Source organism: Camelus dromedarius, chromosome 11 (assembly GCF_036321535.1).
Source record: "Camelus dromedarius isolate mCamDro1 chromosome 11, mCamDro1.pat, whole genome shotgun sequence".
Taxonomy (NCBI): Eukaryota; Metazoa; Chordata; class Mammalia; order Artiodactyla; family Camelidae; genus Camelus; species Camelus dromedarius.
The window spans coordinates 10,566,809-10,589,451 of record NC_087446.1 but is presented as its reverse complement, the minus strand read 5'-3'; the positions used below and the strand labels follow the sequence as shown (position 1 = coordinate 10,589,451).

The 22,643-nt window shown below is 34.9% G+C and overlaps 1 protein-coding gene and 1 non-coding gene across 21 annotated transcripts in view; one reads left to right on the top strand and one right to left on the bottom strand.

Moving 5' to 3' along the window:
* RBFOX2 (RNA binding fox-1 homolog 2) overlaps positions 1-22,643 on the bottom strand; it is a 238,749-nt gene that overhangs the window by 43,786 nt on the left and 172,320 nt on the right. For 19 of the 20 annotated variants that reach the window (XR_010383117.1, XM_064491510.1, XM_064491511.1 and 16 more), the window contains one exon: positions 8,165-8,389. Coding sequence is in view for 19 of the 20 variants with exons in the window: in XM_064491510.1 (XP_064347580.1) it covers positions 8,165-8,389 (225 nt within the window). In the remaining variant the exon portion in view is untranslated. Of the gene's footprint in view, positions 1-8,164; positions 8,390-14,151; positions 14,673-22,643 lie in introns of those variants that run through there. The other variant, XM_031463183.2, reaches the window with a different exon arrangement.
* Positions 3,936-4,008, top strand: TRNAA-UGC (transfer RNA alanine (anticodon UGC)). The gene has a single exon. It is a non-coding gene; the product is annotated as a tRNA-Ala (tRNA).

Sequence of the window (22,643 nt, the reverse complement as noted above, 5' to 3'; positions counted from 1 at the left end):
GTACTTGCTATTCATTCTCTCCTTTAATCCTAAAAACAACCCTATGAGGTAGGAACTGGTATCATCATTTTTACAGGTGAGGAAAATGAGCATTAGTTATAATTCTCTCATGGTTACACATTTAACAAATGGAAATAGTTGGGAGCTAAACCTAACTCAATCTGGTTTCCACAGCTCAAGCTCCCTAACCTCAATAGTTTATAATAAATACAGTTTTTTTTCTTTAAAGCAGCTTTTCTTTTTCTTTAACTCAGTTTCTCCTGGTAATAGTTTAGAAAGTAGGTTGGGATACTTTAGTCATTTTACAGTGCCTTAAAAAAATTAGGTATGACGATCCATGTTGATCCATCAACTAGATTTGTTAGCATTTAAAATTTAAAGCATTAAAAAATGTTTATAATGAAGTATACAAAGAGTTAAAACTGGTGAAATTGGATCTTATGAATTCCTTCTTAAAGAGTAAAAAATCTAACATGATAGAGTATCTTTCTAAAGAGTGAAATCTTGGCTTTAGTACTTATCTACCAAAAATCAGAGTAAGTGCTAAATAACATACTAAAGTATTTTTTCATAGTGCTAAAATAACATACTAAGAATACCTGTCCATTTAAATCATTTTATCCAGAGCTACCAGCAAACACAATTTTGAGGGCATAAAAAATTGAACTTATATCTATGTGGAGCAATTCTTTACTTGAGGAAAAGTACCTTTAGCTTTAGTTATTTAAAGAGAAATGCTTAAGTATTTCTTCTGTGTATTTGAATATTGCTACAAGTCAAATTCTGAGAATCTAGAACTGTTTGGACATTAAATGTAAGCTAACAATTCCCCAATAAACTAGTAATTTAGTTTTCTTCAGAAAATATCTGGTTCTATTTTCTCAGTGGGTTAAAGTGTTATAAAAAGGAATTACAAAAGGCATCATTTGTATATGTAGTATTACCATATATCACCCACCCCATGAAATAAAAGCCAGTATCATACTGTTAACAAAAACCACAGCAAGTCACTTATTTTTCTGAACCAGCAATCAGAATTATGTAAAAATTACATGTAACAGTGAAACACCAGAGAAGATAATCTCAACTTTTACAAAATTTAACTTAACTGAATGATTCTTTAACAATTTTAATGTACATTTCAGAATGAAAGAAATCTGTAAGCATGTTCTAGTTGGAGTTCTTAGGTTTAACACTGAAGAGTAAGTGGAAGCTAAGAAGATAAGATTATCTCCACATATGCCTTTTATTTTTTATAATTTACATGGGGAAGCAGAAAAAAAGCACTTGACTTAAAGCAGATTTCCTGAGTCCCAGCTCTGTTACCAGCTAGCTGCAACCTTGTTGAAGTCACTTAAAACTGCAGACTTCTGCTATGAAAAGAAGGCATGGGATGATTTCTAAAATCCATTTTTAGCTTTAAAATTGAATGATTCTAATCAGAATTTACCAACTTCAAAGGACAGCACAAAATATTTATGGAAAATGTACAACTCTTGTAGACAGGTTAAGAAAAACCACCATCAAATTAATTAGTCCTTTTATTCTTGTCTTAACACATGGCAGAGCAGTAAGGGCCAGGGGAGTGGAGTATTACTGTTTTCAGCACTTTTAAAACTCTAGTCTCTTTTTTGGGGAGAGGGGGTAATAATAATAAGTAAAAATAAATAAATAAATAAATAAATAAATGAAGGCATGCAAAGGAGAAGAAGCAATAATCATAAGTTAACAACGTTAACAGTGTGGTGAAAGGGTGTCTTGAGTTTCACATAAACCAAAAGGCAATTTTCTCTATTCAAAAATATGCATGCCTTGAGGGGAGGGAATAGCTCAAGTGGTAGAGCACATGATCAGCATGCATGAGGTCTTGGGTTCAATTCCCAGTATCTCCATTTAAAAAAATTAAATCAACAGATCTAATTACCTCTACAACAAACAAACAAACAAACAAACAAAATGCATGCCTGGCTGAGACTGGTTCTGTCTTTACAGACCAAGCTATAATTTCCTCATCAACTCAAGTGTGAAACTGCCAAGCTGTTCACAGGCATCAAAACTCCAGAGCTGGAGGGTACAAGTAATTAACTTTTTAAAAGTAAATTGATAATGAGTGGAGGTAATTTGTATAAGCTCATCATTCTCTACTTTTTGTTACTTTGGGGGAAAATGAGGGCCTCTCTTGGAAAAGTGGATAAGTCCTTCGTTGTCTCAGGCCTCTAATTCTAGCTTGGAAATGGAAGATGCTAATAATAATACCTACACTGTAGGCTGAAGGTATCACGGCCCAACAACACAAATGTGACAGAAGAGAAGGATTTGGGCCCCATTTTAACCATTATATTCCAGAAGTCCTCATTTGGACAAATGCAGCCACTGTTAAGGCCTGTAACTTCTTGGCTATGTTTTAGTGGGTTGCCAATCCACAAGATATCTTCAAGTAAGGGTCAGCCGGCAATTCCAAAGGAGGATGGTTAGACCGACCTTCTGATAAGTAGAGAAATGCAAGAAAATCTGGCTTCAACATCAGAGAAAGGATACGAAAAAAACAGAAGAAACTGAGGATGATAAACAATGTGGGGTCTGATTTAGAGGTGCGCTTGAAAGCCCACCAATGAGGAGGGTTGTAAAATCTACAGTTGGGCTATAATGGAGCAAGGGGGGCCACGCAGCTACTCCCTCAAATCTCTGCTTTAGATGTACCAATAACTCTGTCAAATACTTCAAATGATGTTACTCACTAGCACCTTACTCTGCCTTTATAAGCTTTTTTCCATTCAGAAAACACTAAATATCTATTATAGACCAATGGGAGTACTAAGAAGAGAGCAATTAATAGTTCCTGCCCTCAAGGACAGTATGGTCCAATAGGTAGGCAGAACATGTATACAAACATAAACCTCATATCCGAAGATGATTCACCAAAGCTTATCTACTTCAAATACTTCAGTTATTTTTGCCTGCTGGCATTTGGAAAAATATCTAAACACGTAGGAACTGAGGTTCTTTCTTCTCTGCAGGCAGGCTCAGTGATAATCAAGCCTCTGCAGACCCAGGTGGGAGACCCCTAACTGTTACCGCTCTTGCTAATGCACAGTATGGGACCAACTGATGGTCAAAACAAGCTCTCATCTTAAGAGCACAAGAAGCTTCTAGCCCAATGTTAAAATCAATTTCTAGAAGTCAAAATTCTAGATTTCAATGCTTCTTGTTATATGAGAAGTCCTTTCTTTTTGTTCTCCCCATCAACAACAGGGGACCACCCTACATAAGCAAGATCTAGATTTAAATATGGCTGTAGTTCACAATAATAAAAAGCACAAATAAATGACATCAATTGGGACAAGTGATTTAAAAAGATGGTAAAAGCATTTATTTTTAAGAACTACTTAAAAAAAGTAATCTTCACTAAAATCCTGTCAGGTAGGCATTATTAGTTTCATCTGATAGATGAGGAAACTGAAACTCAGGAGGAAAAATGACTTATTCAAGATATAGCTATTACAGCAAGGATGAAAAATCTTTGACTCTGATCTCCTTACTTTACTCATCCAATCAGCTGTCAAATTCAGTGTATTTTACCTTCATAATTTCTCTTCATTTCCTCCTGTACAAAATCAGTGCAAATCCCTAGTCCAGAACCTCTTACCTCATTACCAGCTAAAAGCATAAGACCTTTTCCCAACCAGTCTCCCTGCTTTTCTATTCACCTTGTATGTGTGACAGATTAATCTACTGAAGTACAATTCTGCTCACTTTCATTTCTTTGCTCAAATACCCTTAATAAAGTCATTTCACAGCCAGGCAGTCAAATGTTCTTCCCAACTGGTACTCAAGCAACCCTTCTCCCACCTTATTTCTCACTAGTTTCTACTGAGCACCCAAAGCTTCAGCCAAATAAAAACCCATGCCTTTATTCAAAGACATTTTGGTCAGGGGGAGGGTATAGCTCAGTGGTAGAGTGTGTCCTTTGCATGCACAAGGTCCTGGGTTCAATCCCCAGTATCTCCATTAAAAAAAAAATTATATATATACCTAATTACTCCCCTCACCAAAATAAAATAAAATAAAATAAAATAAAATAAAATAAAATAAAATAAAATAAAATAAAATAAAATAAAATAAAATAAAAATTCAGCAAAAAAAAAAAAAAAGACATTTTGGTCTTTCTCATCTCTCCAACTTTGCTTTGAGAAATGACTTTCCTAATTCTTCCCACCACCTAAGCAAGTCCAAATTCCAGCCCTCATAATGCAAGGCCTTCTCCACCAAGGAGCCTCAGCTTCTCTCTCTGCAGACCTCCCAGGGCACACCTGTATGTTCTTTCACTTTTTTCTCAAGAAATATTTACTAACTACTATGTGCCAGGTACCATGTAAGTCTGGGAATGCAAAAAGGAAGGAAGGAAGGAAGGAAGGAAGGGAGGGAGGAAGGAGGAAGGGAGGGAGGAAGGAAGGAAGGAATGGGCAGTGTAGGGTAACTGTAAACTGCCAGGAAGTGATTCAAGGAAGGGACTTCTGGCTGTGATGACATGAACAGGTCAGTGAATCCACTCCTTAAAAAAAGAAAACTATATGAAACTGTCCAACAGTCATTTTAGGGTTCTGGAAATCCATCAAAGGCAGATAATAAATGGAGAAATTTCTTGAAAAATTGCTAGAGCCTTAGGGCAAAACCAGCAGAAATCTACAAACTCATTGCCTGGGGCTCTGCCAACCCATCAACCCCACCCTCTAATCCTCAGCCCTGCTGGGAGAGCTTAGTTTTCACTGAACAGGGCTTTGCTGCCAGAGGGGGCAGACTCAACTTGGGGCGCTGGGGTGGGGGCACAGCAGAAAACCATAGCTTTGTCAGCTAAAAGTGGCCAACTTGGTAGGAACCTAACAGGGGAAGTACAGTTCTTGTAGCTTGAGGTTACGGTCTGATTGGGTGAGTGGTGGATCAGCTAGAAATCTGAAGGGAAGAGCCTGGAAATGAGAGAATTGTGGAACTGGATATGCTCTCCTCACACCCCTGGCTGACTGTGAAAATACACGGATGAGGAAGGGGAGACGAGAAGACTCGAAAGAAAGAAAAAGCCAAGGCATACTTGAGAACTGGCTGAGCTCTGAATGCAATTCCCAGCCCACAAACAGATGGATAACAGAGAGTGGGAGCTTTACAAGCTCAAGGTGCTTAAGCACAACCTCTGCCCAAATCACTGGCTGACCACTAAGCTACGAAGACACAGCTTGACTCCTAGACAGGCTAAAAAATAAAAATGACAATGAAAATCACTAAGCAGACACATCAGTGGCTGCACACCACGGAAGAATCACATTCCACAGTTTAAGTTCAGGCAAATTACTTAAAACACACACATATACACTTACCTACACCTCTCAAAAAACAAAAAACAAATAAAAACCTTGAGAATTGCTGGGGGAGGGTAACAGCTCAGTGGTAGAGCACATGCTGAGCAAGCATGAGGTCCTGGGTTCAATCCCCAGCACCTCTATTGGGAAAAAAAAAAACCAACAACACTTCAGAGTTTCTCAAATGTATTACAAAATGTCTAATTTATTAAAACATTACAAGACATGCAGAGAAACAGGAAAGTGTGGCCCTGACTCCAGAAAACAAGCAATAAGTAGAAACAAAAATAACACAAATAAATAACTAATTTTAGAAATCACTAAGGGATTTAAAAGATACAGAAAGATTTAACAGAAATCAGCAAAGAAGGAACAATAGAAGATATGAGACATATAAAAACAAATAATACAATGGTAGACATAAATCCACTCATATTAACAATTACATTAAATGTAAATAGACCAAATGTTCTGATAAAAAGGCAGTAATTTTCAGACTGGAAAAAGTAAGATTGAGATGTATGCTTCTCTTTTTTACAAGAGACACACCTTAGATTCAAAGAGTTTGAAACAAAATGAAGGAAAAAGATGTCGTGCAAATAGTAATCATAAGAGTTGAAGTGGTTGTATTAATATCAGACAAAATAGACTTAAGACAAGAAATGTTAATAGAGACAAAGAGGGTCCTTTTAAATTGATAAAGGGCCAATTGGTTAGGAGCATTCTGTAGGACAGATCATCTACTACTCCATAAAACATATCTCACTAAACTCAAAAAGACTCAAATTATACAAAGTATGTTCTCTGACCACAATGGAATTAAATTAAAAACCAACAAAAGAAAGAAACTTGGGACAGCTTCAAACATTTGTAAATTAAACAACACACTTCCATGTAAACCAGGATCAAAGAAGAACTCACAAGGAAAAGTTTTTAAATACCCTGAACTAAATGAAAATGAAAACACAATATATCACATTTTATGGGATGTAGCTAAAGGGAAACTTAAGTGGAAAGGTATAGCTTTAAACACATATTAGAAAGGAAAGAATTCTAAAATCAATGATCTAAGATTGCAAGTCAAGAAAATAGAACAAACCAAACCCAAAGCTAGCAGAAGGAAGGAAATAATAAAGATGAGAATGGAAATCAATGAAATACAAAACAGAAAAAAAATAGATTTTTAAAAATCCATGAAATCAAAAGCTGGTTTTCAGGAAAAAGCTGCAAAATCAATAAACCTTAGCTAGGTTGATCAAGAAAAAAAGAGAAGACATAATTTCCAAAATCAAGAATGAAAGAACGGTATCACTACTGATGCTATGGAAATTAAAAGGATTGGTGGGATTATTATTATGAATAACTTTATACCAACAAAACAGCTAATTGAGATGAAACAGAAAAATTCCTAGAAAAATATCAATTACCAGAACTGATTTAGCAAGAAACAGAAAACAAATAAAAGAAGGAAAAAAGAAAAGACTGATAACTAGTAAGGAAATAGATTCAGTAATTAAAATACCTTGATAAAGCCTCAGATTTATATTTTATTCCTTCTTTTCCCTTCTTTACCAGTGGTTCTGGTAAGTCTGTGAGTTCATAATCATTTGAAAGTTATTTGGAAATGCAGCCAATACAGCAGCCAGTATATTCATGATTCTAGAACAAATGCTATGGAAAGCCTCATTTGTTACCCATCATGCCTAGACTTTCCAAATAAATTGTCTATTATAGTCTATTATTTATGGAGTATAAAATTATGTGCTTATATATAACTGACACTGAGAAGATAACATTTTCAAGGAAAGAATGGATTTTCTTTCTTTCTGATCCAACATCTAATAAAAGAAAATGGAAAGTATTTGCAGGTTAAAATCCATCCTCATGCAGCAAAAGCTTTCATTATAAGGCTCTTTAATGGGAAGTAAATCTTATCAAGAGGCTTAAAAGCTGAGTACAGCTCTCCTTCTGATAATCTGATATAGGAAAGGCAAAAAAACTACTAAAAACTAGAGAAAGATCTTTCTAAGTCGAGTACAGAACGTTTTTTTCTTAGGAAATATACCACACAATCCCACAAACAATATGATTTCCTGTATGATGTGATATACACCTATTGTTGAGGAGAGAAAATGTTCTAGAGTTATGGTGACCAAGACTTGCTAATGGACTGGATGTAGAGATGAAGAAATAAACAATGACTTGTATGTTTTGTTTGAGCAGCTAGTAAGTTTAGTAGTATAATTATACGACAGAGAAAGGATATAAAATAAGAGGGAAAGGGGTTCTAGGACCCAGCCCTGGAGTACCGCAACAATTAAAAGCTGAACAGAGAAAAAGCAACCAGCAAAGGAGACTAAGAAGGAACTTCCAGTGCTTAGGAGGAAAATGGAGTGTCGTGAAAGCCAACAGCTAAGTATTTCAAGGAGGAGGGAGGAGACGATGTACAGGATGCTGCTGAGACTGTGTACGATGAAGACAGGTCTCAAGGGACCATGAGGTTTTGCAAAATGAAGGTTACCTTGAAATTGAAAAGAACAGCATACTGCTAGGTTAACTCTCATCATTGAACTTACGACCTTATTACACTGTCTGCCCCATCTCTAGACTGTAAGCTCCTGGGCAATGACTGAGTTTTATTCTAAATCCTTATCTTCTAATTACAATGCTTGGAGTAGAACTGAAATTACGTAAGTGCTACTTAATGTAATGTATATGCTAAACTAACTCAAAGGGTTTTCTGGTGGGATGATTAAGAAGATTTCAACACGATGGCATGACTCCTTCCATCTGCCACCCCAACACTCACATACCGTAAGAGATCCGTTCTGTGTGCTGGGTGAGTTGCTACTCTGCTCTCCATGGGCTTGTGTGCTCCCATAGAGTGTCAGGTTATGCTCACTGGTCTGGCCGGCGTAGTCCTGAGTGTGTGGCACTCCATATTCTGTGGGAATTCCATTCTGTGGAGGTGGTGGAAACGGGATGGTAGTAAAAGGCTGAACCATTGCGTCAGGAGTTGTTGTTGGCTCCTGGTTACCCTAGAGCAAATAGAGAAAGAGAAAATAGGAGAAAAAGTGACTTTAAATTCTCGTTATATAATTTTTTTTAAAAGGTGAGCAAACAAAATTCTCTCACTGCCCAGGAAAAATGGAACACTTACTGCCTCAGGATTAGGGGAAGTATTGCTATAGGTGTACAACATATACATGTACGTATGGAGACACAAACACACACCCCACTTCAGTCAATCTGTGGTTTCTAGACACGTCTGTGACCATATTAAAGTTGACTAGTTACCAAAGGGCCAAAACTTTTCATTTAAACCAAAATTTTTTTAAATGCCAGGACATTTCTCACAGAAGTTAAGTTACAAGAGCTGAAATTAGTTTGGGACATTAGTGTTCTTTAGAACACTCTCTGTTCCTTTAGTGATTCTTAGGAGGAACCAAATCAATTTCATTAAATCACAATTCATAGCAATAGAGAGAATATTATAAATTAAATTCTCAAAACCTGACAATACAGATCACTAGATTTTAAGAACATAGAGTTCAGGAAAAAGTGTATTATTAAAAAACTTGGTCTTTGGATTTCAAGGAAGAGATTTATTTAAGTCTTGGCTACTAGGTTAATAAAAAACAAACAAAAAACCCTTTCCTTAAATTAGAAATATTAGAAATAGACAAAAAAAAATTCCTTGGACAAAAAAACTTGAGTTTTCCATAACTACTGCTGGTTTTACAAGGCCAGCAACACAGCAGGATACCTCTCCATATGACATCCATTCCCAGCTGCTTACTTGGGATCCAGTGTGATATTTGAAATACCAATAAAGTAGATGCAGTAACTGGAGGGAATTAGAAGCCATTTTGGTTCCATATCCCCTCTCTTACTTCTGTTCTAAGTTCAGATACACGCGTCTACAACATCTTAGGCCACTGTCCTTTTAGAAGTGCTTCAAATGTTAGCACTTTGATAAGCTTTCTCCCTCATATTTTAGACAACAAATCATTAGGGATCAAAGAGAATCTGGGTTTACGTCACTGGTTTACTCTTAGTCATGAGCATCACTTCCTTCAAACAAGGAAGTAATTATTCCTCTTTCTCTCTCAGTCCCAGTTATCCTTCTTTTCCCTCAGTTTAAGAAGGGATTCTCTAACCACTGAGAGCTCAGGAAACTGAACTTTCAGCAGCATTTTCTAAACATTACCCCAGGTTTTCAAGATTAACTTGATGGTCATTAAACTCATACTATCTCAAACAAAATGAATCCAAAGCTGAAAAAGATCTCACAATATTTTCAAAGGAAGGTTCAACCATCATTACCACAATCTGCATTAAATAAAATGGAACAAATCTATAAAGGCTGTTATAAATAGAAAAATATGTGATCATGGATTGGAAAACTGGATATTCTTAAGATGACATGCACCCTAAACCCCGCAAACCCAATCAAAATCTCAGCAGGTGTTTCTGCATAAATTGACAAGCTGTTATTAAAATTTTTGTAGAAATGAAAAGGACCAAAACAATTTTTTAAAAGAACAAAAATTGGAGGACTTACACTACCTGATTTCAAGATTTCTTATAAAGCAATGGTAATCAAAACAGTGAAATACTGCCTTAAAGACAGACAAGTAGATAAATGAGACAGAAAAGAATCCAGAGAGAGACATATATACTTATAGTGAATACTAAGGCATTAAGTCAATTCAATGGGGGAAAGGAAAGTCTTTATAATAAGCGAAAAACTGAATATCCAATGGAAAAAAATAAACCTCAACTCTTAACCTGCATGTGTGAAAGTTAACTTGAAAGAGATAATAGACCTAAATGTAAGAGCTAAAACTATAAAACTCCTAGGAAAAAAAATAGGAAAATCTTCACAACTTTGCAATAAAGCAAAAATTTTTGGGGACATAAAAAATAATCTATTAAAGAAAAAACTGATAAACTAGGTTTCATCAAAAATTTTTAAAAAGCTATTCCTTAAAAGGTACCATTAAGATAATAAAAAGGTTAAGACAGAGACTGGGAGACAGTATTCACAGTACACATATATGATAAAGGACATATATCCAGAATCTATAAAGATCTGTCACAAAGCATAATAAAAAGAACAAAGCATATTTTAAAAATGGCTAATGACTTTACAATAACTTCTCACAAAAAGATACTAATGGTCAGGAAATACATGAAGTAGTGGTTCAACAAAATTAGTCATCAGGGACATGGAATTAAAACCAAATGAGATAACCATTTCATACCCACTAGAATGGCTAAAAGACTGAAAAAATCAAGTGTTGATAAGGATGTGGAACAAGAACTTTCATATACCAATTATCAAAGTGTAAAACGGTATATCCAGTTTGTAGAACTGTTCTGAAGTTTCCCTTTTTTATAAAGTTAAAATATTCCTTATATTTACCTAAAAGAAATAAAAGCATGTGTGTATATATTGTACAAAAACACTTGTACAAGAATGTTCATGGGAGCCTTATTCATAATAGCTCCAAACTGAAAATAATTGTGCTGAAATCAATAGGAGAATGGAAAAACAAATTGTGCTCTTTTCATAAAATGGAATGCTACAGAGCAGAAAAAAGAACAAACTAACTTACAACATGGATGAATCTTAACATTGTGTTGAAGGAAAGAAGCCAGACACATACTATATAATTCCATTCATATTAAGTATAAGAACAGGAAAAAACTAATCTATGGTATCAGAAGTAAGAAAGTTGTCTCTTTTTTTGTTGGGGTTGGGGGAGGATAGTGTTGACGGATATTTCGTAGTATGAAACATTCTAAGATGATGGAAATGTTTGATATAATTTGTTATTACAGATGATGGTATCATACTGTTAAAATTCATTCAGTTGAACACTTGGTAAGTATGTTATTACATGTTAATTATAACAAAAGAAAAATAAAACATTAAAAACCATCAGCCAACATCATTTTAAACTGTGAAATAATTGTCACTATTATTAAAAATCAGAATATAAGACAATAAAATGGAATGGAGTTAAAAATAATAAAAACAGACAAGTTATCCTTACAAATATGGCTATATACTTAGAAAAGCCAAAATAATTAATTACAAACAAGTAGATCTAATAATAAATATATGTCAGATTTATACATAACTATTTTAAAACCGGCAATAACCAGTCATTCAAAAGAATAACAGAATTTATAATATAAAACATACAATATATAATATAAAATAAGACCTGAATAAACAGAAAGATGTATTTTGTTTCTGGAGGAATATTAAATGTAAAAAGATTAATTCTTCGCAAAGTGAAACGTATACCTAATATAATTTCCAAGCAGAAGCAAACTATGTCTAAGGAAAAAGGAGCAAATACTTTTTAAATTTTCATATGAAAAATTACTAAGAAAGTTTGGAAGAGGAAAGACTATGAAGGGAGCACGCTCTATCATATATCACAACTTGCCATAAAACTACTGTAATTAAAACAGTAAGAATATACAAAGTCATTAATGGAACACTGATAATCCTAGAACAGATTCAAATTTATATGGAAACTTAACAGAAGATAAAGGTGGCATTTCAGTTCAGTGTGTGTGGGAGGGATGGCTTATTTATCATATGGTATTTGTAAAAGCTGGCTACCCACCAGAAAGAAAATACTCATGCTCCATTCCAAAAAAAGGGAGTAAAATCTAAAAACTAAAACTATGAAAACATAAGAAATCTTGGGAGTATAACCAGTGTGGGGGGGATTCTTAAGTAAGACAGGAAATCAAAAAATCAAAAAGGGAAAAAAAAATAAAAAGATTTGGGTATAAAGTTAGGAAGGAAAGAAGTGAGGGAGGAAGGGAAGAGATGAAAAGAGAGGGGGAGAAATGGGCTTCAAATTCAAAAGAAAAGCCAACTGAGGGAAACACCTGCAACAGGTAAGATAGACATACTGGTTATCAACACCAAGGCAGGAGTAGGAGTAAGTTATACAAGTTGATAAGAAACACACACAACAGAAAAAGAAGCAAAGAATATAATGAAATTCACAGAAGATGAAATACAAATGGCTGTATGATAAACATGTTTAATCTCACTAACAAATCAAAATACATATTAACAGCAAAATAAATCCAATTTTTCAGTCACCAAGTCAACAAAGTTTTACTGATATATAATTGACATAAACAGTTGGTCCTTCCTATCCATGGGTTCTGCATTATGGATTCAAATAACCACAGAAGGAAAAATATTAGGGAAAAAAATTCCAGAAAGTAAAACTTGAATTTGCCATAGTCCAGCAACTATTTACACAGCATTTACATTGTATTAGGTATTATTAGTAATCTAGAAATGATTTAAAGTGTATGGAAGGATGTGTATGGTTATATGCAAATACTACAGCTCTATATTTAAGGGACTTGAGCATCCGTGGATTTTGGTATCTGCAGGGGGTCCTGGAACCAATCCTCTGTGGATACCAAGGGATAACTGTACAGTAAACTGCACCTATTTATTCACAGTGTACAATTTGGTAAGTTTTGACATATATATGTATACTCATGAAATCACCACCACAATCAAAATAGTGAACACATCTATTCAAAATTCCCTAAAGTTTCCTCATGCTGATTAGCATATAACACTTTTATAATAAAGCCTACAAAGTACTTTTTTAATATAAAAGAGAATGATGAAAAAAATGTAACCAGTAAGAATAAGCCAATATGCTAAAACACTGAATTACTGTGCTATTCTTAAGAAAATGGTAGTGACATTATCTGGAGATAAAAATTCGTAAGCCTTTAATTTTAAAGTTATACAGCATCTAAATTCAGCTGTTTCCAATGTCTAAGAATCATACCTACATGATACTAAGGATTGCTTTACATAAAAATCTTCCCTTTATTTAGTTCTTATATGATCCAGAAATCCTACTTATGGGTATATATCTGGAGGGAACTCTAATGTGAAAAGATACATGCACCTCAAATGTTCATAGCAGCACTATATACAATAGCCAAGATATGGAATCAACCTAAATGTCCACCAACAGATGACTAGATAAAGAAGTTGTAGTATATTTACACGATGGAATACTACTCTACCATAAAAAAGAATAAAATAATGCCATGTGCAGCAAAATGTATGGACCTAGAGATTGTCATTCTAAGTGAAGCAAGCCAGGAGAAAGAAAAATACCATATGTGGAATCTTTAAAAAAAAAAAAAAAAGGCCACTATGAACTCATCTACAAAACAGAAACAGACAGACTTGGTAAACAATCTTATGTTTACCAGGGAAAGGGGGTGGGAGGGGATAAATTTGGGAGTTTGAGATTTACAAATGTTAGCCACCATATATAAAAATAGATTTTTAAAAAGTTTCTTTTGTATAGTACAGGGAACTATGTTCAATATCTTATAATAATCTTTAATGGAAAAAAATATAAAAATAAATATATGTATGTATACACATGACTGGGACATTGTGCTATACACCAGAGATCAACACACTGCAACAGACTGTACTTCAATTAAAAAAAATTATGCTGGGAAGACCTTTAATTTTTACTCATAATTTTTCAGGGAAAAAATACCCTTGTCACTCATCGCTATATAAGTTCTTTTCATGACCTCAAGCTCAGGGTATTCTAGATGATTTCTCCTTAGCTATTCTGGCTGTCCTAAGAAGGAAATACAATAATTCTCTCCTTTCTCTTTCAAATTATTCAGTGCTATCTATGTATCTATCTACCTACCCACCCACCCACACGAAGCATACTGCTTCAGAAGCCGTCACAGGACTTACTGGCTTGAAGACAGACATGACAGAGAAAATTCAATTTCAGGTGGATTGGTGAATGAAAGAGAATAAGAGCACTGAAGGTCTCCAGAGATCTTCACTCCAACTCCAGGCACAGATACACTCTCAGAGACACAGATAGGGTCTACTAAATAATCGGTAAAGGCTGAAAGACACTGTTTCCCAGTTATGATCAACACGGCCAAGGGGACTTCCGATGCTCCCACTTTGCTTCTCTCAGACACTGCTCTTTCTCTCCAGCCTCCATCCTCCAACTCAACCCTGCTGGGGATGTTGCTCCGGCACACAAGGCACAATATTCATTCTCCCAGAGGCAGTCTCGAGAAGGCTGGCTCAGTCAACTGGATAAACCTGTCAATTAGCAGTGACAGATGGGAGAAGAAAGGTAGAAACATTTTACAGGATTCACTGTGGCCCTGGCACTATATGTTTCAAAGAAATGCAGACAAGCAGAGGCTGTAATACTTTCCCCTAAAAAGGGAAATGCAAACCTCCGTTAGGAGTTCAAGAAGAAATTCTTGGTAGTTATTTTGTTACTTTCAGGAATTAGCTTTTTTTGTTATCAAAAAACATTGTTTATATACTAAAGGAATGAAACTGGGAGTGACTTTGCATTTTAGCTCATATACTCTGCAATGTCTAAACACTTCCCCAGGTATACATTATTATAAGTAAAAGATGTTAAATGGTTTCAGATTCTATTAAATTTCCAAGCTGTATTCTAAAGTTATAAATTCAGAAAAGAAGTATTATATAGCTCCCAGACAAAATATGAGACAACAGTCCACAAATGATTATTTCTAGGTGAAATTTACCTCTATGTTTATATGAAAATGTTGTTTTTAATATCATAGGCTAAGTAGCTTAAGTATATCTCATCTGAGAAAATGAATTAACTTTTTCTCGTAGTCCACAAAACTAGATACAATTTCCCTTTCTCCTAATTTAGCAGTCTATAAACTTTATCTTCCACAAGATTGAAAAATAAACAATAAAGAATACTATGCAAATAAAATTTCTACCTCACCTAACAAGAATCTAATACAGATTTATCTATAACTCTTTTCTTCCCTAGAATATAAATTAAGGTTTTATGTGAACACGAGAGGAAAAATAAACTACAGTTACCTTTCAGTTCTCATCAGTGTATCCCATTAAGATGAAAGTTCTCTGAAAGCAGGACCACTGTTTATTCTGCCTTGCACCCCTCAGTGTCCAGCGCAACACTGCGCTGTAGGTATTCCAGTGTTTGTGACTTGTGCACCTCCCTCACATCTTTGCTTAAAGGTCAACTACCCTGACTACTCCATTTAAAATTTCAACCCATTTCTCCCTATTCCCTCATAATTCCACCCTATTCTCTTGTTTATTCCACTACTTAGACACTACCTAAAATATTATCAAATCCATCTGAGACCCAACATTTCATATTTTACAAAAAGCAATGCTGGAATGTATGGTTAGAACATAATTTGAATCTCAGCTCTGCCACTTAATACAGCTGTAAAAACTTAAATATGTTACTACCTACTTTCTCTGTGCTCCAGTTTTTTAATCTGTAAAATAAGTAATGTTAATAATATTATATTGTTGTGAAGAATTGGTAAGATAAAATGTGAAGTGACTAAAACCCTATACCCTCAATAAAATTAGTTCTCAACCACTACAAGCACCAGGTAGATCATGGGACCAGACTTTCACAACTTAGCAAAATATTAAAACCCTACTGGATGCCACTATAATGAATGTCATGTGAAAAAAACCAAACCTTAATGACCATATATTTATGGGAACAGTATTTAAGAAAACAAAGTACATACATAAACAACTAATTATAGAAGTATGGAAATCAGCTAGCAAAGAAAAAAAAAATCCACTAAAGAAGTTTTTGAGAATGATCAACTAGCTGAAAAGGAAATGGGGAGAGATACTTGAAATTCTATCTCAATTCTAAGACATGAACTAAATATCTACTATGGGTCCACATCCACAACTGTTGTAGGCACTGAAGACCTTATAACAAAAGTTAGAAATCTGCCTCTTAGGAGTTTACAATCAAATTAGGGAGGCTACTGTAAACACACACAAAATTTCAAAGAGCAATATGAATTAGTACAGCTGGTGACAGAGAGGTACACAAGCTGCCTACTAAATACATTCTAAACTCCTCCAGACCCTCCCTCACCTGTATTGGCGGCTTATATTTAATGAATGTTTATTATGTGTCTGGCAATATTCTAAGCACTTTATACATATTAACTCATTTAATTCTCACAACCCTAAAAGGTAGGTATTTCCATTATTCTCCTTTGACAGGTAAGGAAACTGACATTTTAAAAGGTTAAGTATCTTTTCAAAAACCACTCAGCTAATCACCAGCATAAGCAGATTCAAATCCAAATCTAAGCCAATTCTAAAGCTGGTGTTGCTAGTCACTATTCCTTGTGGCATCTCCAGTGGGGTCCTCAACCACTTTTCCCAAGTCATACCAGACACAACTCCTAATTATAATTGTGTTGCAATGAATCTAGACTTTAATATTCCCTAAATATGGTGCTTTCCCAAGTCACAGCCAGACTGCTATAGTAGGGATCAGTCTTTCCCTCATGCTGTATCCTCTATCATGAATGTTCATTATATAGAAAAACTTAGCAACTCAAGTAATCCCGTCTTCATGAAGTCTAAAAAAGAAGTATGGTGGAAAGCAGGAGTCAGCACACATTTTCTGTAAAGTAGCAGACAGTAACATTTTAGGTCTTCCAGGCCCTATGGTCTTTGATCAAACTACTCTGCCTGTTACAACTCAGAAGCAGCCACAGATATGTGTAAATGAATGAGTATGACTGTCTTCCAGGGAAACTTAATTCACAGACAATGAAATATTTTCTTCTTTTGATTTTTTCCTAACCATTTAAAAATAATAAAAAAAAAGTTTAAATAAACCACTGAAAATTTCATGAGCCTTAGAAAAGCAGGCAGTGGACCAGATTTGGTTTGCAGGCTATAGTTTGTTCACCCCAGGTATAAAAGAAAGAGATTAAGCTTTAGAACCTAATAAACCTGGATGGAATCCTGACTCTGTGACCTGATAGTTATGTGACTCTGGACAAGAAACTAAGCCTTAGTTTTGTCAGCTGTAAAATGGACATAACAGCATTTATTGTGAGGTTAAATGAAATAAAAAAATCAAAGTATCTAGTACAGTGTCTAATCTAGCAGACCTTCAGTGAGTGTTTGCATTCCTCCTTTCCAGTTGGAAATAATTCCTTCCTCTCCTGTATTTTCATAGCATTTGGCTTGCATTAGTAGTGTTTGCAAGACATTTAAATTCAAAGCCTTATATTTAATATATCTAGATATATGTCTCATCTTTCCCATTAGATTAAAAGCTTCATTATAATGAGTGCAGTCTGTTTTGTATAATGTATAATTACACATGATGCCTAATAAATATTAAGTGTTAAATTTTTTTTTAAATAAAGAAAGATTAAGATGGAAAGTCACATATATGCACATTACAGCAAACTGGCTGGAGTAGAGAGTATAATGAAGCATAATATATAATGAAACAAATGTCATCTTGGGTTAATACCAAATTGGAGAAGAGTGTTGGGCTAGTGAGACAGAACTGGTAGAATGCCATTAGTATAAAGAAAAGAATCAACATTCATGTGCCTGTGCTTTACATACATGATTTTGCAAACACAGGAGTTAAGAATGATGTCTTTCCTTTAAATCACATGGAGTAACAGAGGCAATACATTATCTGTGGTCTCCTGGTATACAATGTGAAATATGCTAAATGTTTTAATTTTAAATTCAAATATACCATCATAGTAAATAGTTCCCACCAAACAGGAAAAATGTGTAACCCAAGGACCAAGACTCAACCCTTTTATCAGTCAGTCCATTCTCCCACAGCAATCCCAGAATTTCAACAATCACCTACTTATGAGTGACTTCCAAGTATTTTTTTAGGTTGAATAATGCCCTTTCTCCTAAGCTTGCATGGGAGGTTGAGTAAAAAGAAGAAAGAGCATGAACCTGAAAGGCAGACCTTGGTTCAAATCCCAGATATGGATGAATTACTTTTACTCTTTCTAGTCTGTTTCCTCAGCTGCAAAATGGGTTATTTATTCAGACAGTTGTGAGGATTACACGAGAACAAGTGAAACTCTTAAGTAGGGCCAGGCTTCCCATCCGATTACCACTCTTTCATGGCGTCTAGGTCTTCCAGTGCACACTGCTCACCCATCTCGGATCCTCCCACTCTCAGGGTCCCACTGACATTACAAACCCTGTACTGTCTGAAAAATGCATTTGTTACCTTCTTTTCCTTAGTTCTGCTGACTTAACCATCTTTCCAGTCAACTGGACTTACTTGGAACCTCTCCCTTATCCTTTATATTTTGCCCTGTGTATTGAGTATCCCAATATCCAAATCAGTTAGATATTGATGATTTTAATTACCATTTCTCAGTAATGAAGAACTGTCAAAATAGGGGAATAACAGAACCACAGCTTATATACTGTTAATAGTATGTAGAATGTACTAGAGGGGCAACAATCAAAAGGCAGAAACAGGAGGCTTTTGTAATATATTGGAGAATACAAGTGGGCCTAAGCAAATGTAGTGGGCAAAGATAATGGAATCACGAGATGTTGTGTGGTGGAATTTTAAGAATTTGGCAACCAACCAGTTATAGTGAACAAAGTGAAACAGTATGATTTTTTAAAAGATTTATAGCTGCATACTCACTATTCAGGACCTATTAACCTACTCACCTTTATCAATATTTTAAAGAAAAGTTTTTTTTTCCTGTTATTTACAAGTCACACTGCTTGGGGTCAATGAGTCTGTATGGTTATTGTTTCTTAAGCATATTCTCTGTTCTTATTGAATTATTCTGAGTATTATTTGAATCAATTATTTATTGACATTTAAGCATTTACAACATATTAGTTTTAACATGGCAGGGAGGGGAGGCAAAAGTGCAAAAATAAGATTTTGCTTTTGTAGGACCAAATTTAAAAGATGAGAAAGGCACGTAAACTAATAATTACATCAATGTCACTTGAGTTACAAATAAATCTAAGCATAGAGTACTGTAAGAATAGCCCAAAATATAACTGTCTTCATTTTGCTAGGATAACTAAAGTCTATGTAAACTCAGAGAGAGAAGGGTATTTTTGTTTCCTTGTATCTTCCCATTTATTTTTCAACTTCATTCTAATTTTTTCAGTTTGGTAATCCTGAGTCCCGTTTATATGCTTAATCTGCTATTGTGCTACAAATCACAGGCTACAAATCCTATCTTAAGAGAAACGTTTGCCAATTCCCACATTACATATATGTTCAGGATGGATGACCAATAGAAACAGATCAATATTAACTTTATTCAAACCACCATAAAAAGAATCACTTCATTTCTTAGACAGAGCATCTTCTTACCAGTTTATCATTGCCAATGTCACTTATCATTTTGTTAATGCTGTAAAAATAGACATTAATTCTCTAGGTTTGTAATAGGAAGAAAATGTTTTTGCCTTTAAGTATTTTACAAATTATATCATTTTTATTGTCTGGGATTTGCTCAGATAGGATCAGATTTCAAACTCTACCTGCCTTTGTAAAAAAGTTTACAGAAAGCTCTCAGTTGAGAATACTTAAGCAAAGGCCTGTCATTCTCAGCTCTTGTACTAAAAGCTGTGACCTCGGCCCAGATGCCTGTGACCAAAGGGTAAAAAGAGCTATATAACTATTTTTGCAGAAAGATAAGGACAGAACATTGGACTTAAGATCATCTAGGATCAATTAAAATAATTTTTAACAACACTGTAGAAGAATGATAAACCAAGAAGAAAACCCGAAGAAATAAAATGGCTGAATAAACGTGTACAAGGACAAAACGATGCCAATTTGCTAGGTATAAAGTGAAATTCATTCTAGAGTCTCAACTTACCTACATGCTTAAATTTAACCATGGCAAAAGGAAGGTAGATAAAGGTATTTTCTCTTTTACAGTGAATATAAATTATACCTAGAGCCATAAGATGACAGACAATCTGTTGTTAAATTAGAAATTGGGAGGGAAAACCTATACACGAAGTTTCTATGTAGCCTCCAATTTTTATGTTCAGGCTGAATTCCAACAGTTCAGTTTTCATTTGGTTGGTTGCAGCTGAGTAAATGGCTGGGAGCTCAAAGAAACTCACAAAAACAGATTTAATGACTGCATGATAATGACCACAGTAATAAAAGGCCAATCATCAACTGAAATAATAATTTTAAGGGAAAGTATTATGTGATTCCAAGAAAGGAGTCCAGGGACACATCTATTCCTGTTAGAGTCTCAACAGTAAGATGACTAACCCCATGCGGTAGGGACCCAACCTTTCACACCCACAAACTCATCTTTTACCTGGTTCCTTGAAAGCAGAGATTCCCATATTTCACTGTGTGTAACAATCTGGGAACATATTTTCAAAGAATCAAGTTCCTTTCCCCACAGATTATGATTCAGTGCATTCAAGTAGGGGCCTGATACTCCGGGTACAGGTGGTTTAAGTTCCACACTGAGAAACACTGCTTTAGAGGCTTTGGCTGGGCAGAACAGGAGAGAATTATGGTGGTAGCTGGTGCCTCCAGAAAATAACCTGAAGCATCTACACGTCTAGAAGAAGGGCAGAGATTAAGGAGGGAGTAGGTGATGAGAAGGTCACAGTGGCCATAAATGTAAATTACTGAAAAGCACAGAATTACCTTATAAGGAACCTAAAGAAAAGAGAATAAACACCAGTTAAAAAAATGCAAAGCTACTGAAATGCAAGCCTGACAATGGGTCCTTCTTTCCGAGTGGGTATAACTGAGGGACCAGGACCCAAAGTCTGACTGTGCTACTGCCACATGAAGGGGAGATGGAGTGCAGGAAGGGACTAAGTGCAATTTCGAGCTCTTGCAAACAGATGATAAATAGAAATAAAACAGGAAATGCAATATACTTTACTTTCATGCTCAGAATAAAAATAAATCACAAGATTTGATATATACAAGTCTAAGGAAGGTATAAGCTTGACCAACAAGAATACTGTAAACCTGCCACCAAATCATTTGTCTTCAACACACACACATACACACAACCCTCTTTGAAATTACTCAGAGAGAATAGCCAGCCTGACCTTTCCCCTGAGGCTGAGTTCTGCCATCTCAAAGCAATGAATATTTAAACAGAAAAATAAATATTTCAGAACAAAGTCATTCAAACCAGTAGTCTATTATTAGGTTAAAAATGACAAACCCTTTAACAGTCTTAGTGTCTCCAAACTCTTAATAGCTCTTTCTTCCAGATCTCCTTAAAGCAGTATTTAGAACCTCAAACATCCATGAATCATGTCTTCCGCCGGCAACAAGCAACCACAAGAGATACTCTGGGTCAACTACCTGCTTTCTTGGAAACGGAAGGTCCTTACACACAATTAATGGTTGGTTGTCTATTCTATTCAGTGTAATTGATGATTTATACAATGCATGGATGATTATTCTTTTTCTTAACCAAAGTTTTCGCTACAATTTAAATTAATTTACCCTTTATTTTGCCTCATGGACAATTAAGTTTGCATCTTCTCTAAGTTAAACTGCAATATCCTTGAAAATAGCCATAACTCAGGTTCAGAATAAAACATTAGCAACATTTTGCAATGTCTTCTGAATAATAAAATATTTAATCACTTTGAAGATTTTTGCATTTGGCTATTGCAAATGGCTATAGTCCACTTCTTTAAAATGAGTAATTCATGTTATATCTATAATATACTATTATATTTCCTCTATTCATTTCACAAGTAAAGCCCCTAAGTAGCTCAGGGACTGAATCATATACTTCTTTATCATAGCTTCCTCACCAAATGATAAGCACAAGGTAATTGATCTTTAGAAAATGTATGCTAAATTGAATTAACCAGGTAGTTGAATATCTGCTTTTTTTTAAACATTTTTTATTGATTTATAATCATTTTACAATATTGTGTCAAATTCCAGTGTAGAGCACAATTTTTCAGCTATACATGAACATATATATATTCATTGTCATAAAAGATAGGGACCTTTCAGTAGCTTTAGGAACTCTGCAGAAAGCATACTACAATATAATCATTGATAAATATTTACCACAGAAAATGAGTTATAGTTGTATTACATGTTTTTACATATAATATTAAATATTATATTAGTTATATATATAATATATATTATAATATATATGTATGTGTGTGTGTGTGTGTGTGTATAGAAAGGCTACGTGTGCGAGTCCATGTTCTGTACTATGGGAAATGAAAAGAAAAATGAGTCTTTGTTCTCATCGACTCTCACCCAGGCTAACCCAAGAAACTTTCTTTTAATAGTTCTCCCTTCTTCAAAGTTAAACTCAACCTAATGAATTAGCAAGCAGCTGTCAGAATGATCTTTCAAAATTAAACCT